At 42.0% G+C, this 17,727-nt stretch overlaps 1 protein-coding gene across 1 annotated transcript in view; it reads left to right on the forward strand.

Annotated features, from left to right (window-relative positions):
- The window catches only part of LOC100709101 (formin-binding protein 1), a 72,665-nt gene extending 56,533 nt beyond the window's left edge, over nucleotides 1-16,132 (forward strand). The window contains 5 exon segments of the mRNA XM_013264280.3: nucleotides 7,024-7,156; nucleotides 10,830-10,975; nucleotides 11,086-11,222; nucleotides 11,725-11,883; nucleotides 15,154-16,132. Coding sequence (XP_013119734.2) covers nucleotides 7,024-7,156; nucleotides 10,830-10,975; nucleotides 11,086-11,222; nucleotides 11,725-11,883; nucleotides 15,154-15,182 — 604 coding nt within the window. The 3' untranslated portion in view covers nucleotides 15,183-16,132.
- The last annotated feature ends 1,595 nt before the right edge of the window (nucleotides 16,133-17,727 follow it).

Genomic DNA, 17,727 nt, shown 5'->3' on the forward strand with positions numbered 1-17,727 from the left:
TGTCCACTACATATACACAGAATCTGCACAGAATTTCAGATCTAAAAAAGCCTTACAGGTTAATTTAAGAGATCATGGGGTCACAGAAGAAGTATGTAATGGACTTGCTGGTTTTAATGTAAGAAGCCTGTTGTGTAACTTTAATGAGGCAGTTGGACTAAAGTAGTATATTACTCATCAAGGTAAACATCTGAGGAATAAGGAAATTGTTACTTTTAATCAGTGTTCTTTTACATCCAACATAAGAGTTGTTTTCACACTCATTCTACTTTAAAAGATTTCAAGACAGAGCTTATCGTTCTCTGAACTTCCTTGTTCACTGAACGGCAGGTAAAGTGCATCTTTTTGTTTGTTTGCTTTTGTGTGTGTGTGTTTTCTCTAATGGGCCTCAGTTGATGGTTTGCTTAAATTTGGGTCTCAAAGCATTTTTAAAAAATTCTGCCTGTACTCTCCACCCCTCTTCTTCTATTGCTCAGGTTGAAGCAGAATTTGTCCGTCTTACATCTGTTGACCTGAAAGGGTTCCTTTTTGCTGTGCTTGACCAATATGGAGAGGTTCATGGAGCTGTACAAATCCAAGAGCGGCAGAGGAGGGCTACCTAGGCTCATAAAATGCTTTGATGATGATGTAAGTGTTCAACTGCAAAATGTTCTCCTTTGTTTAAGTTTTAGGTTATCCAGTTCAACTGATGAACTCATTCAAAGAAAGCTGATAAGTAAAGTCTGTCATCATATTTCACAACTGGACATTAGGTGTATGGGCTCAAATTGTGGTCATAAATATTTTGTACTTGTAAATCAGAATTTGTGTGTGTGTGTAAAAAAGATTTGTGTGTGGACTTCGCCAAAAAATACGTGTGAAACTCTGCACTCAAGTTTCAAGTTACAAGTACGAATTTTGGTCCTATTTTTCTTCCTTTCATCTGATTGGCCAATGTCATGTCAATCACAAATTTAACTATCCAATCAGAGAACAGATGTGTTTGGCTATTGGAGAGGTGCTTTATGGAGCTTCAGGTCCTGAAGGGAATAAATGCCCCTTTACATGCCAGCCCAGCGTTTTCCTTCATCACCACGAAGGAAAACAGTCTGTGGTCCTCCGACAGCGCTGCAGACCTCGGGGGGGGGGCAGTGTTGTGGAAATGACAGTCTTCATTACAAAGCTTTCTTCGTTATGAATTAGCATACATGTTTTTATTGAACATTTGAAGAACCAGCAAAAGAAACAGAAACTCTTGTAGAGGACATAAAGTCAGGGATAGAAACGACAAGGAGCAGGTGCATCTAGTACAGGTAGAGCTGCTGCAAAACCCACAGAGCTCAGCAGCCAGCGCAACAAGTTCTGGATCCTTTGCTTTTAGTTAGCATTAGCAGCACATGCTGCGTCCGATGTGAAAGGACCTTTATGCTGCGCACTGTGACTCACAGCAATGGTCCCGGGTCAGCCCTGATTTTGTGTTAAACTAATCCTAAAGTAATAATGATATTTCTAACCACTGATATGCCACAACTTTATCCTTTCAACAGCTGCTGAAAGTTAGCGGACCTAGCTGCTATCGGATATTTATATAGAGATCCTCCAGCCTCAAACTGTATTACCCTTCAAGGACCTGCAGTTCAAAAAAGCGCCCCTCCGACAGCCAAACCCATCTGTTCTCTGATTGGATTGTTACATTTGTGATTGACATGACATTGGCCAATCAGATGAAAGGAAGAAAAATAGGGTCAAAATTCGTACTTGTAACTTGAAACTTGAGTGCAGAGTTTCACACGTATTTTTTTGGCTAAGTCCACACACAAATCTTTTTTACACACACACAAAGGCTACATTCACACTGCAGGTCTTATTGCTCAATTCCGATTTTTTGATCAAATCCGATTTTTTTGTCTGCTTGTTCACACTACAAATAAAATGTGACAGCAAACGCGCTCTTGTGTGAACCCTCAAAGCGGCCCGCATGCGAAAAAGAAGATGTCACACACAACGCGCTCTGTTTAGACCCAGACCAAACAGTGTTGTTTGACTGATGGCCTTAATATAAAGACTTGTTTCGTACTCTACGTTTCCCAATTTTGCTAAAGTTATAAAGTTATTTTGTTATTTACATATGGCCTAATAATTATCCTTATTGCTGTTTTAGAGGAGCGGTGCTTCAAAGGATAATCTGCAGATTTCTGTCAGAATCTGCAGATTATACAGTACAAATAAAATGTTCACGTTTCTCCAACGTTGTCTTCCCAACAGTTTCACTAACATCTACACTGGATGGCCAGGAAGCGTTCACGATGTCTTCTCGGGCGCTTCTCTGGCGCTGAGAATTGGCGTCTGTCTTGTGTCAGTGACGTAAAAGATGGATTTAATGCGACATGACCGTTCAAACAGCAGTCGCTTTCTAAAAAATCAGATATGTATCGGATTCAGTAACACATATGAAAGTGACCCAGATCGGATTTGAAAATATCGGATTTGTGCTGTTCACACTGTCATACCGTGATCGGATATGAGTCGCATAGGGTCAGAAAAGTCGGATTTGTTGTACTTTCGCCTGCAGTGTGAACGTAGCCAAATTCTTTTTACACATACAAATCCTGATTTACAAGTACAAAATATTTATGACCACAATTTGAGCCCATACTGGTGTGTTAACCTTTACAGAATCTGTGTATATTGGTGGTAGGTTGGATATCATATTCTACTTGAATCCTGATAAGCCTGATTCAAAATCTCCAATGATAATCATATATTAATGGAATTATGTATCAAAAAGCTGTGAATTTGGAGCTGTCTACATGCTTCATAAACACTGTTTAAAAAGTTTTTTTATTTTCTTTTTGACTTCTTTGACCAGAGCCCTACACAAAGGAAGAGGACAGAGGACCTCATTTTCTCAAGGCAGATCCCTCACACACTTTCAAGACTGTGAAGGTTAGCATTGTCTTTTTTTAGTAAATTGAATAATTACAGCACCACAGTGGATTTTAAATGAAACAATCAAGATGTGATTGAAGTGCAGACTTTCAGCTTTAACACAAAGGGTTAAATCCCTGCTCCCTGTAGACGCCACATGATAACATGTGTACTTTTTCCTCACCAAATGTATTATTACGAGATCTTTGACACTGGAGTTGGTCTGGGTTTCAGAGTAACTAACTGGCAAGCTAGCATTGATATTATTAGTGTCTTGTGTTTATTCATGTCTTCACCAGGGTCTTTGACATTTCGCTGCTGTACTGTTCACTACAGCTTTGCGTTTGATTTCTCACATTGTATATTGTAATGGCAGAGATATTAGGATATTTAAGGGGCTGCAGTGGCTGCTACAGCTGTCGGGGGCAATACTTTGGTGAAATGTCCTGGACCCTGGAAAAGAGACTGTGTAGACTGGGTAAGCAATTAAAGGTTACTGGCCGAGAGTCATTGGGCAGCTGGGTAAAGGTGGATGTTGATATTCAGTGCCAATTATGCAACCTGTTCAGCCATGTCTATATGCTCTTTTTTCATGCTGTTAATATAAGGGGAAAAATAAACTCTTACTGATTAAAGAAGCATTGTCTATGGAGCCACAATCTGATCCTGTAGTGTAGCTGCAGTTTGCTCATTTCATGTATTCTCAGCCACATTTGGTTTAGAGCACAGCCAATATTTAGCATAAGTAGATTTAAATTAAAATTTTTGTTTGAATTCTGCAATTGAAGACATGCTCAGTTATTTATGAACATGGTCTTTGTTTAAAGCAAGAAATGGATTTGTAACATGGGGGTGCATATCTCATTCTGAAAAAACTTTAACAACTAATAAGTGTTACCCAAAGCCAATCACCATCATCCAAGGCATCAGTATGGCTCTTCTTTGGAAAGACATGAATTCTTAAGCACAAAGAATGTTGTGTAATTGTAATTGTGTAATTTTATTTTATTTTTTTGTCTTTGAACCCTTTTATAGCCGACAGGTATTGAAGACACGTTTTCTAAGAGGATGAAAGTTGGCATTGCGATGGTGAAAGAAGAAGACATCGTCGATGTGTTGGTTGTCCTTGAGGCGGCAGTAATCCTGTCTAATCTGAGGGATGTCTCAAGTGCCATTTCCATGCTGGTGGGCCTTCTTTTTGCCCTCAACATAGACTATCCAAAGGAACTTAAGGACATCTTTGAAGTCATTCAGAACATCCTAATGAACATTGGTGGAAGGCAGTGCATCTCACTAGTGCATGGTCTAAGAAACAGACTCTTGCGGAAAGCCAAGCAGAAGCCTTAGCGTTAAAGACAGTTTTTATTTTACTGTTTGTTTTTTGATACTTGCAAGTTCTCATTTTCACTTTTGTATGTCACTAAATGACTACACTTTACATTCCAGATTAGACAATCACTCATTTGTTCATGGTTTAAGAAACTTCATGGTGGACTCTGCAGATGCTTATCTCATGCAAGTCTGTAGTTTTTCCTTTGTTTTGCAATTGAGCAGACGCAAACTGATGTTTCTGAAATATCAATATTATCAAATGTTTCAGAAGCATGCACTCATTTTCAGAGATATTGGTTCTGTGGAATTTGTTGCAATTGTAAATGAAGACAAATACAAGAGTTTGAAGTCTCAGTTGTTATAAACTGATCTTTACTGTCACTTAACAGTAAAGGTTTCTCAAGACCAAGTTCAAATTTATTGTTTCACAGGGAGCAACCTTTGAGTTTTGATGGATTGTGAGCCTGTTGAGCTACGTCACTGATTTTTCTGTTTCTCAGATGACTAAGATGGCACAATAAATAGTGAATGTTGGGTGCTCATGAGTAATTGTCTTGTCATGTTCTTAAAACAAACTTTCTGTATGAAATGATCAGATACACTTTAATGGAATCTGTGGGGTTTTATTTTTTTTCTGTAAACAACAGAAAGTTAATTTAAAGGAATGTAGATATTTAAACCTGAGATCTAAGATACACCTAACAGGTAGTTTTGCTGAAATGGATGATGGAAAGCTCAAAAAATACTTAAGATGTTCAATACACATTTTTCTTTACATCCAGTCAATCAACTCTGATAATTAAAATGAAACTGATTTACAAGTTCACTCAGCTACCTTAAGGAGCTCAGTTAGATAATAATATTAAATCAAATTAGCTAACAGATTATGTTAGTTAAGCTAAAATAGATTCCTAAGTTAAAAGAACTACTAAAGTATTTGAATTAACTAAAAAACCCAAGTCAACTGAAGTAGGACAAGAGTTTAAACAACAGATTATTTTAATTTAGCTGAAAGGGATTTCCCAAGTAAAAATGACAATTAAAGGAGTTGAACTGACTAACAAATCTCAGCCAACTAAACTAAGACGAAAGTTTAGACAACATGTGATTTTTCATCAACATAACAAGTTACAAGAACAAACTCTGTTTTGTGACTTAACTTAAAATTTTAAGGCAGCCCTTTACGTCATATTTTTAAGTTGAAACAAGTTATATTTTACAGTGTACAGACACAGCTCAGCGTTTTGAAATTTGGCATAATTTAAAAAAGTTTACATTTCTTCAGTATTGAACAGCAGAAATGAGGCTTTGCTGTCCGAGGTCGTTTTTGAAAAGAAAAACAGCGGCCCGCAGCACTGTACATGACTGATGTGTATTAAGCACATGAATAATGCAGAAAACAGAGATTTTTAGATGGGAAACTGTTCTTAAAGTACACTGAGAGAGAGAGCTGTGCAGGAAGTGTGATTTTTATCGTGGTGGAAGCAAATCAGCCAAAGTCAGAGGGAATTCATGACGATGTTTATGTGATGTGTAGTTTGGATCTTTTGCTGCTGGTTCAGTTTTGGTGGAGAGAGACAAAACTGCAGCTTGAGAATCAGCGCAAAAACAGACGTAAACGCAAAGCGCGGACTCGACGCATCAGAATCAGTGAGATGTCGGCTTTCAGCCCCGACGGCGTGTACGTGCCGTGGGGTGAGAAAGCCGACATCTCACTGATTCTGGTGCGTCGGCGGGTCCACGCTGTGTCTTTGTGCAGAATCCATGTTCCTGCTCTCATTTACTGTTTTAGCTGTTTGGTGTTTGTGAGCTTTAACCTGAGATTCTGGTAAAATACATTTATATTTAAAAATTGATTCAGGATTTAATGAATCGATATCACTTTATTCAAGCTACTCACCTCTCTCTATTCGCCTGCACTTTCAAACGTGCACATGAAGGACTACAGGAATATCTGGACCACGGCCAATCAGAGAGGGTTTTAATGGATGTGTGTGTGTGGTGTTTTTCTTTTTCTTTTTTTTTCAAATTTCCTCCCCTCAGCAGCCGGTCAGTTAGTATGGAGGTCACCTCAGCAGCTGACCTAATTTATCTGTTCAGGTTGTCACCGTGAGGTTTGCACAGACCGCCTGGATGAGACGCTGTTGATAACTGTACACGTCTCAAAGTGTCGCCGCGTGTAACTTTGCTTCACTTACTTTCTGGAACGCTCAGCTATCATTCAGCCTTCGCCATAGCTCCACTGCCTTATGCATCCCTCATGCCCAACTCTGCACAAACAGCTCTCAAATCATATGAATCTATTACGTTTTTACTTATGTTTTTTTGAGTGCTCAGTAGTGCAATTAATCATTAAAGTGATCTAAAATTGATTACAGCCCCTCTACCGTTTGCCAGCGCAGGTTTTGTAAAGCAAACTTTTCTAGTGCTCACACTCTGAGCTGCTTCAGAGTCAGACGTTTAAATCAGAAACACAGATCGAAATAATCCACTGTGACCGGAAACAGAACTGAGCCGGACAGGATGACCGGAAATGACCAGAGCTGAACTGAATCCAGCCCGATCCCATGTGAATCCATGATCCTGTTATGTTTTGTATCTGTCCCAATCTTTAACTGGACTCAGATCTGGTTCATGGCAGCCTATGATTGGGTGGATCTGATCAGAGGAAGAACCGGGTCTGGAGCTGATCCAAAGTGCTGTCTTATTAGTGAGACAGGTGTTGGTCCTGGTGGGGGTGGTGCGTGTGTGTGCATGTGTGTTAATGGTTCTGTGTCATTTCAGGGACGCCTTGCTGAAGATGAGGGAGGTTTATGAACGAAGTCCTCAGATGGGCAATGCCAGCAGTTTGGAGCCTCGACTGGATGAAGTGAAGCAGAACCTGCACAGGCTGGAGGAGGAGCTGAGGAGGAACCAGGTCTCTGTAAACACATAGCACATACACACATTATTTTATGACTTAGACTCACCTTAAATTGGATTAGTGGGTGAAGAACCTATTGATAGGAAGCTCACTAAGCCAGAGGAGGATGTGCTAGTTAAAAGGCTCAGTTTTGCCACGACAGCAACAGAAACAGCGATAAGCATTACAAAACCTGAAGCAGAGCAAATCAGAATGCGGGTTTCAGGGGCCTTCTCCAGTGCAAAACACCTCTTTCCAAAATCAGGCTGTGGCGGGCGGCAGTGCGGCAGCGAGGGAGTTGGACACACCTGAGCAATCAGGCCTCGCCGGCTTAAAGTCTGAACTGGGTCCTGTCGGTCTGTTGTTGTTAGTGTGTGTGACGGGAAAGCTTCAGCTGAAAAAAGATGCTGAAAAGCGTGAAACCGCGGACATTTCACAGTGGTGCTAAAACCTGGGATGGGGGCACGGCAGACCCGGTACCGGGCCAGCCAGGGGAGGTGCTGGCCCAAATGGTGGCTGAAATGGCGGCCACATGGAAGGAGGTGGTGGCAGCGTCTCGTGCCGCATGCAGACGACCGAGAGGCTGGCAGCTCTGTTTGGGTCCTGGCCACCGCCACCACCCACACCCACAACCCGCGACCGCGTGGGAGTGGCTGACATCCAGGCTGCTCCAGCACCCGTGCCAGCCCCCGGGATGAGACCACGCCCCGCCACACAGGCCACCACGTCCGGCAAGGGGAGTCGCACCGGTGATCCAAACTCTCCCGATTATCATACCAACATTACTATAGCTCAGTTACAGCAACACTGATGAAATCTTAAAGGGCAGGGTCCCGATCAGGCCTTTATCCCACCAGGAAGAAGACATTCCTTCAACATTTCAACATTCAACAACCGCAGGAGGGAAAGCAAAGGAACGCAGATTTGTAAAGGAAGCTCTAAAACATTCCAGCTGCACCTTCATCAAATCAGTGACGATGGGACACTCTTTGGGGATGTTACTGATTTTGGAAAGAGAAGATTGATGGTTTGAAAAATGAATAAAACAGGCCGTCAACAGTGAATCCAGAACATTGTTCCACTTGCTCCAGGCTTAGTCCTGTAGGTTGGTCCTTGTGATGTCAGTGCTTTATTTCACATCCATATGATGATCAATATTTGAAGAAGCAACTCAAAGGGGGATGACCTGGGAGGAAGAAGATGAAGAACCCACCTGGATGATGTTCACAAACTTAAAGAAGTCCAATCACCTTCTTTTTTCAAACCCATGACTGGTTGAGAGCAGTCATTATGTGACCCTGTAAGAGGAGAGGGTCGAGGGGTGTAAGCAGCAGCTGTGGAGTGCTTTTGTTCTGCCTGTATGTAAACCAGGGCTGTGCTGGGATCCTCAGAGAGACTGTCGTCAGCATGAACGCCATGGCGTCTCTCTCCCAACCATGCTCGTGTTTATTAGAAGGTGTTAGCTCATTGTTGTCTGTAGGCTTTGTTAATTACATTTCCATAACAGTTTGCTGGATTCCTCCTTTCTCAAGATGATTTTCCTCCTTCTGAGACTTGGTAGGGTTTCCATCTGCTGCAGAGATTTCCTTTTTCCACACTGACAGTCTCCCAGATAGTGTCGATCACTGTGGACAGGTGAAAACAACCAAAGCTGAACTCTTGAGTATCAAAATATTGCTGTGGCGGAGAGCTTTCATTCATTTGAAATGAAAAAACAAATAAGGAAAGAAAAGCATATCTATTCTGTACTGAACGCACACACTGGGCTGAGTTTGATCAACTTCCTGTCACAGTGTGTGTTGATGTGTCTGTTTGCTCTGTACAGGGAGTGCAGAATTATTAGGCAAATGAGTATTTTGTCCACATCATCCTCTTCATGCATGTTGTCTTACTCCAAGCTGTATAGGCTCGAAAGCCTACTACCAATTAAGCATATTAGGTGATGTGCATCTCTGTAATGAGAAGGGGTGTGGTCTAATGACATCATCACCCTATATCAGGTGTGCATAATTATTAGGCAACTTCCTTTCCTTTGGCAAAATGGGTCAAAAGAAGGACTTGACAGGCTCAGAAAAGTCAAAAATAGTGAGATATCTTGCAGAGGGATGCAGCAGTCTTAAAATTGCAAAGCTTCTGAAGCGTGATCATCGAACAATCAAGCGTTTCATTCAAAATAGTCAACAGGGTCGCAAGAAGCGTGTGGAAAAACCAAGGCGCAAAATAACTGCCCATGAACTGAGAAAAGTCAAGCGTGCAGCTGCCAAGATGCCACTTGCCACCAGTTTGGCCATATTTCAGAGCTGCAACATCACTGGAGTGCCCAAAAGCACAAGGTGTGCAATACTCAGAGACATGGCCAAGGTAAGAAAGGCTGAAAGACGACCACCACTGAACAAGACACACAAGCTGAAACGTCAAGACTGGGCCAAGAAATATCTCAAGACTGATTTTTCTAAGGTTTTATGGACTGATGAAATGAGAGTGAGTCTTGATGGGCCAGATGGATGGGCCCGTGGCTGGATTGGTAAAGGGCAGAGAGCTCCAGTCCCACTCAGACGCCAGCAAGGTGGAGGTGGAGTACTGGTTTGGGCTGGTATCATCAAAGATGAGCTTGTGGGGCCTTTTCGGGTTGAGGATGGAGTCAAGCTCAACTCCCAGTCCTACTGCCAGTTTCTGGAAGACACCTTCTTCAAGCAGTGGTACAGGAAGAAGTCTGCATCCTTCAAGAAAAACATGATTTTCATGCAGGACAATGCTCCATCACACGCGTCCAAGTACTCCACAGCGTGGCTGGCAAGAAAGGGTATAAAAGAAGAAAAACTAATGACATGGCCTCCTTGTTCACCTGATCTGAACCCCATTGAGAACCTGTGGTCCATCATCAAATGTGAGATTTACAAGGAGGGAAAACAGTACACCTCTCTGAACAGTGTCTGGGAGGCTGTGGTTGCTGCTGCATGCAATGTTGATGGTGAACAGAACAAAACACTGACAGAATCCATGGATGGCAGGCTTTTGAGTGTCCTTGCAAAGAAAGGTGGCTATATTGGTCGCTGATTTGTTTTTGTTTTGTTTTTGAATGTCAGAAATGTATATTTGTGAATGTGGAGATGTTATATTGGTTTCACTGGTAAAAATAAATAATTGAAATGGGTATATATTTGTTTTTTGTTAAGTTGCCTAATAATTATGCACAGTAATAGTCACCTGCACACACAGATATCCCCCTAAAATAGCTCAAACTAAAATCAAACTAAAAACTACTTCCAAAAACATTCAGCTTTGATGTCTTGATGCATTCTCAATCATCCAGGATTCGAGACTGAAGAAGTCACTTGGATGAGTGACGAAACGTTTCTCCCACAAAACGCTATGTCCAGATGAACAGATTCAACTTTTGGAGATTCAGCTTTGATATTAATGAGTTTTTTGGGTTCATTGAGAACATGGTTGTTGTTCAATAATAAAATTATTCCTCAAAAATACAACTTGCCTAATAATTCTGCACTCCCTGTAGAACAGACCTTTATTGTTCTTGTACATATACAACAAAACTGTGGAAGCACCACCCAATTACTGTGGTGAAAGTAATGAAGCTGTTACAAAGTGGCTTGAGTGCAAAACACCACAATGCAGTTCAGTAATGGCGTGTGGATTTTGTAAATTGTGTTTCTGTGTGTGCGCACAGGTGTGGCTGTCAGAGGCCGACAGCAGGCTGTCCGATCACAGCAGCAGGAGACAGAGCGGAGGCTGTGGGTTAAATTCCCAGGCAACTACGCCAGGCAGCACCAGCCTCAAACAGCTGGACAACCGCAGCCCAGCCAGCAGAGAGAGGTAGTAGTTTCTGACGATGATTGACCATTAATGTCGTCTTTACTGGGATTTCCTTTTTTCATACCTGTCTCTCTCCTCACCTGTCTGTGTCTCCGCCTGACTCTCCTCAGTCCCGATGGCAGTTACACTGAGGATCACAGTGCTGAGCTTCACTTTAAGTCTCGTAGCTCAGAGTTTGATGATGACTTCGACGATGAAGAACCATTGCCGAGTATTGGAACCTGCAAGTCTCTGTACCCATTTCAAGGTACTCTGCAGCATTTAAACATCAGACGTCCCACTTTACAATGACATGTAAAATCTCACAAATGTACAAACTATAAACCCAATCAGTCCTTTGGGATGTTAGAAACCTCTTAGAACAAAGAAAGTTGCAGCTGAAGTAGGCTGAGAGAGAAGCAGCAAACCCCGAGCAGCAGAAACACCTGCAGACAGGTAAATGGGCTGAGGATAAAGCCCGTGCTTCGTCCTCAGCCAGATATACACAAGTTATACATGCAACGCAATTAATACATAGTTAACAACATGCTTTCATATAAATCACTGAAATCCAGCTCAGCTTCGTCAACAGATGAAGCTCCTCAGATAGACTCAGATTTCCACGTTAGAGTCAAAGTGTATTTTGCAGATCTAATTTTCAAGCGATGATCGATTCTGATTGGTTGTGAGGTTGGCGAGTCACTCTGGTGTGGTCCAGGTGAAACACTTCTGTTTCTCTGTGGTCTCAGCATGTTGTTGATCGTCCTCAGGTCAGAATGAGGGCACTCTGTCGATGCTGGAGGGGGAACTACTTTCTGTGGTGGAAGAAGACAAGGGTGATGGCTGGACCAGAGTGCGCAGGAACCTGGAGGAGGAGGGATATGTGCCAACCTCTTACATCAAAGTCTTCCTGGACAGCAGCGCCAAAGGTGCCATGACCTACATATGACCTCTCAATGACCTTTAAATTACCTCACCTGACACCAGGTCGGGTCACATGACCTCAGACCCTCGACTCATGAATGTCACCGTGCTAGATCCTATGGTAACAGCAGCCTGCCTTCCTGTGCTTTGCCTGTCTGTGTGCCAAACGTGAGCTGCCGCTGTTTCAAACGTCGCACCTGTGTGACACACCTGTACAACTCCAGGGCAGGTGTGTCTCTCAGGCTCACATCAGACACCGATGATGATCAGTTTTCTTTGTGTAATGCTAATTTAATGCTAACTTGGGAAAGATATTTAGTCTGAACAGTAAACTCTGAAACTGAGAAAAACAAAAGGATCAGTAATCTGGATTATTTTCATTTGTAGATTTCAGTTTTTACGTTGACTTTTTCAAATGTTTGGTTACTTTGATTTTAATATTCTGGATGATGACATGTTTAAGGATTAAAGTCTGCAGCTGTCTGCTAAGTTAGCTGCTAGCATACCATAATCTCAGGCCTTAGCTTAGCATAGCCTTGGCAGCAATAGTTGATTTCCTGAGGATGCTCAGGAATGCATGTCAGTGAGAATGAATTATTAAAGTTTGTCTATATTACGTTATTACTGCCGTGACAAATAATCTGAAAGCGGATCTCTTAAGGACACCTTTAGCTTAGACTATGTCCACACTAGAAGCGATCGCAGTGGCGTGACAAACAGAGGCTGCAGAAAGCAAATGACGTTCCATGACTACAAGCGACTACAGGCAAAATAAGTGACTGGAATCTTGAGTTAAACCCGAGATAAACTTTTCCCACCTCCCAGTGAGGAAATAAAGTGACTACCATTGTGAGTGAAGAATACTGCTGATTGATACTAAGTCCTTTCGGGAGTCACCCGGGGCCCCGAAGTGTCTGTAATTCACAACGAGCGAATTGCGTCGAGTGTGGACGCAGCTGGAGTCCGAACTTTCGCTTTTATCATTCAGCCAGATTGAAAGCGATCATCAGACTGCAGCTTTTCCAGAGAGGACTGTGGGGTTGTTGTGGCTTTGAGAAGACTGTGCTCAAACGGCGGCACAGTTGTCATAGTTACCTCATGTAAAAGGGGACGAGATGTTTTGCCTTTTTCTGTTCGAATCCAGCAGCTTTTCTGTTAACGAGTGAACGGATCTTTGTGATACGAGAAACGGTGGTTTCTCCGTCCAATCAGAGAGGACTGTTAGCCAGTTAGCGCTGGCTGGGATGTTATCGTGCTATACATCTGCGATATTGATATCCAGGGTTGGACTGAAACAGTAATTAATGAATTGAGATGATGCCTTAAATCAGCTGAAGTTTACATAATTCATTCAGTGCGTTCTGTTTGTTGTTTTTTATGTTTCGCATTTTATTTTCATGTTATCGTTGATAAACCTGCCAGAGTTCACCTTTATTGGTTCATGTGCTGATTATTTTCTCACTTGATCAATGATCTGAAAAATAAAAGCTTAGTTCAAACTGTAATCTGTTTTTCAAATCAACATGATTATTTTCAGACGAATAAAAACAGCAGAGGAGCTTCAGTTCACCTCCTGTCAGGGCCCGAGTGTCTGCTCCCTTTATTATTATTTCACGTCTTTGCTCAGGAACGAATGAAATTCAGCACGTTCGTCAGGTCTGGCAAAAATGTTCATGTTTCATTGGTTTCACATACAGAGAGTAGGGAATGGCTCACCTGTGATAGTACTACCAGCACATGGTTTGAGCTGCATGAATGAAATTTGGTACACACGTGTAACATGTTGAGATGATCGAAGAAGTCTGTGGGCCCATTAAACCCAAAGCCAACAGGAACTTTGAACTAAAGATTTCCTGGCACTTTTGCCAACTCCTCCTGGGGGGTTTATCGGTTTACCTTCATATTTGGTCAGTCTAAACTACAGACCTGGGCCTATTTCATTTGTTGAAATGAACACATTTCAGCTGCTGTATTTGAAACTGGTCACAGTGCCATCTACAGGGAACAGGAAGCTGCATGTTCTGCACTTTGGGTTAAGAAGTTGATCTTGGGATACATTGAAAACTGTGAGCTTTCATCAGTGGGCATGACCCTGGCGGCATGGTGAATTTCTGTGTTTCGCCATGAAGCACAGACTTGCTATCACTTACAGACATCATTCACAGGCATGCTAAGAGTTCTGCCCTGAGCTGATGTACATTCCCACTGTGGATATTAGTTAGAGCCCAATGTTGTGTTTTATACTTTGACACACTGCTTGTCCCAGGTTGAGCCCATCTGCCTCAAAAGCGGTGAGAATAAACATCAGACCCCAAAGATGTTTCACTGTGAAAATTGTGAGTTTACATTGAGCCGAGCGACCTGGTGCCATCGCGATTCACTATGAAACAGGAAGCACCTTTTGAGGGCCTTGGAAAGCTCGAACACTCATGATATTTGGCACACACATCCGTGTGAGTCCACATTCCAGGTCTGTAGCTCTAAACACTTGTTGGAAAACGGCTCTACAGTGCCCCCTGCAAAGTTCCAAACACGCAGTCTCTGCACTATGTTTAATGTATGAGTCTGAAATTTGACAGCCTCATGTGCAACATCAATATATACAACTCTAAATCCAACAGGAAGTCTGCCATTTTCAGGCCTCGTACTTTAACAAACTCCTTCTAGGGACCTGATCAGATCAACAGGATCTTTGGTGAATGGAATCAAAAGATCTGGTGACGTTAAACTGTGAAGCTTTTTAGTTGTTGTGAAATGCTGCAGTCACGGCAGCACACCGGGTTTTTATCATTCACCACAAAGCACAACGCTGCTGTAACTCCAGGATACATTTTTCAGTCTCTCCCAAACTTCACAGGCATGATGATAGTCCAGGCTTGAACACGGTGATATGCTATTTGTCAGCTATATTTAGAGTGCCGCCTACTGGGAACAGGAAATACGCAGTAGGATAGAACCATCATCCAATCTGGGTGAAATTTTAGTCTGTGTTTCCCACGCATGCTATACACAGTGTGACATATGGTTATGTCGGATTCTCTGTTTTCACCTGGTGGATATAGAAGGTGTTCAGCATGGCTCAGTGGGGCGGGGTGTGAGGGCCCTCTCATTGCTGCTTGCAGCTTTAATTACTATTGCTATAAAATGGTGGTGTTAGGGTTAGCTGACGTTCTCAGCAGCAATCTGTCTCACTCCGTCTGTTCTAACGTATCTACCTGCCTGTCCACCTGTCTCTCTCTCTCTCTCTCCACTCTCCCTCTCTGTCTGTCTTATAGGCTTTGTGCAGAATAGTCGGCTAGTCTAGCAAGTTGCTCGGCCATTGAAGACGTCTCTCCACAGGAAGTGATGTAAGAGCTCAGAGGAGGTCTGGTAACAATTTCATTGAACAGTGTTGTTTTTCAGGATCTCAACCAACCAGTCAGCTGGAAGACTGCTTTCTTCTTCTTCTTTTTTTTTGAGAGACAAAAACCTCAGAACCTAATCAAAGATCCATGAGAAACCAATCAGAGATCAATGGGAAATCCGATCACAGATCCATGAGTAGCCAGTCAGATCCAAAACCATTTGGAGAGCCAATGCAACCCAGTCAGATCAATTAGAAACCATCTGAGATCCATGTGAAACCAGTCAAATCAATGAAAACCCAGTCAGAGACCAATTAGAACCCAATCACAAACAAATTGAAGATCAAGGAGAAACCAATCAGTTAAGAAATCAGAGGAGATGATTGTAGTCAGAAATGATTCACCACTCCAAACATTTCTGATCTATAACTGAACGCTGACTTGTGTTTGTGGAAAAGATGAAGATGTATTTCTGATGTTTGAACTTTGTTCTTCAGACTCTTCATGTGAAGACTTTATTGATCAGCTGAATGATCGACTATGTTGTGGTCACCACGGTTATTGTGAAATTACCTTGGGCGTGGTCTCTAAAGTGACATTTAAACAGACAAGTCGACTGCATGTAAATACAAATTGTAGCTGCAGGAGTAGCCCTGCCCCCTATCGCCCTGCTAATATTAGCCCCACCCCAGACAGTAACAACCCCGCCCCTCCTATTAGCCCGCCCATTGATGATGATGATGTTATTGACTGTGTAAAATGTGAACCTTTTTTTTATTTTATAGTGAAATACTGATCAGTTATTTATTGTTTTAGTTTTTCTTTTTTTATTGAGACGCGAGTCTGCTGATCATGCTCTTTTCAATTTCCCGTATGTTAAACTTTCAAAATAAAGTACACTCAGAATCAGTGTGCCACTTGTCTTCATTCAGACGCTCACACTTGTCAACTTCTGAGGTGTGTGACCTCTGACCCCTGTAAACTCTGTCCTGGACACTGAGACTCTACTGGAAATTTTTTTTGCATCAGACAGAAGAGGAAAAAAGCTCAAGTCTGCAGTATGCTCAGTCGTAAGTCACAGGAACACCCAATACATCGAAACAGGAAAAAGAATTACATCTAATGACATCAGCAGGTACTTTATCAGCTGATTAATAGCACTTCTTCCTCTGGAGATGGAACCTGTCGATGTTCCTCAGGTAAAGACACATACTTCAGATTTTCTATAGAAGATTCCTTAAAGCCAAATACAAAGTGCAGGAGGAGATTATAATCCAATGTTTCCTTCAGGAAATATAAAAGGACAGTAATTATGTGCGAGTGTAATCAGGGAAAGACCTGACGTTAAACAGGAGACCGTGACCTAACAAAGTAAAATAGTGACTAGTGTGGAAGTTTGGAGAAACTGTGGTGGGATTGCTGCTGTCAGGACCTTCAGAGAACCAGACAGGAGCGCCGGAATTTTCAGCCTAAATCATTGAGACTGTAATGATCTACTTTGGACTGTAACTTATGTGAAAACATGTTGTCTTTGCAATACTGCATGTCCATGCTTTAAAATATAGACAGTCAGCGGAAAAAGTTAAATGTATGCTGTTCCATTTCAGGCAGAGCCTTCCCATTCAAATCCACTAACGAGACGGATCAGTTGCTAAGGAATCATCTCTTAACCTGTTGAGCATCAAAGGGTTTTTTGAGCTTCCTGCTCAAAAATGACTTGCCCAAAACGGATGGAGTATTTCTCTGCAATTACAAACTCTGTATGAATAATACTGGTTTCAAAATAAAGCTAAAACTTGAGATTTCAGCATGCTTTGATTCACATTTGATTCCAGAAAACCAGTAATCAATATATGAACATCACCTGTAGAAAAAGATTTTGAAGTGAAACTGAAAATTTACAGCACTTTTAACGAATACATAGCTGAAATTTCTCAGGTGTTGAACAGCAGAAATCATTTAACTTCATCTACACACCTAAAAATGCCTGTTCTTTGAATATTCCTTTATTACCTGCACACTCACATCCAATGGGCCCATTTTGCCTGGCGTTATGGTCAGTTTCGATGGCTCTGGTCCTTCTAATAGTTTGAGCCAACAGAATCATCGTAACATCACTGTGTTCATGTCAGTTCCACCAATCAGAAGCTGCAAGTCGAAAAATACAGTGGCTTGCAAAAGTATTCGGCCCCCTTGAACTTTTCCACATTTTGTCACATTACAGCCACAAACATGAATCAATGTTATTGGAATTCCAGGTGAAAGACCAATACAAAGTGGTGTACAAGAGAATCGAGAATCTGTGGCAAGATCTGAAAACTGCTGTTCACAAACGCCGTCCATCTAATCTGACTGAGCTGGAGCTGTTTTGCAAAGAAGAATGGGCAAGAATTTCAGTCTGTAGATGTGCAAAGCTGGTAGAGACATACCCTAAAAGACTGGCAGCTGTAATTGCAGCAAAAGGTGGTTCTACAAAGTATTGACTCAGGGGGCTGAATAATTACG

The sequence above is a fragment of the Oreochromis niloticus genome, linkage group LG12, assembly GCF_001858045.2.
Source record: "Oreochromis niloticus isolate F11D_XX linkage group LG12, O_niloticus_UMD_NMBU, whole genome shotgun sequence".
Taxonomy (NCBI): Eukaryota; Metazoa; Chordata; class Actinopteri; order Cichliformes; family Cichlidae; genus Oreochromis; species Oreochromis niloticus.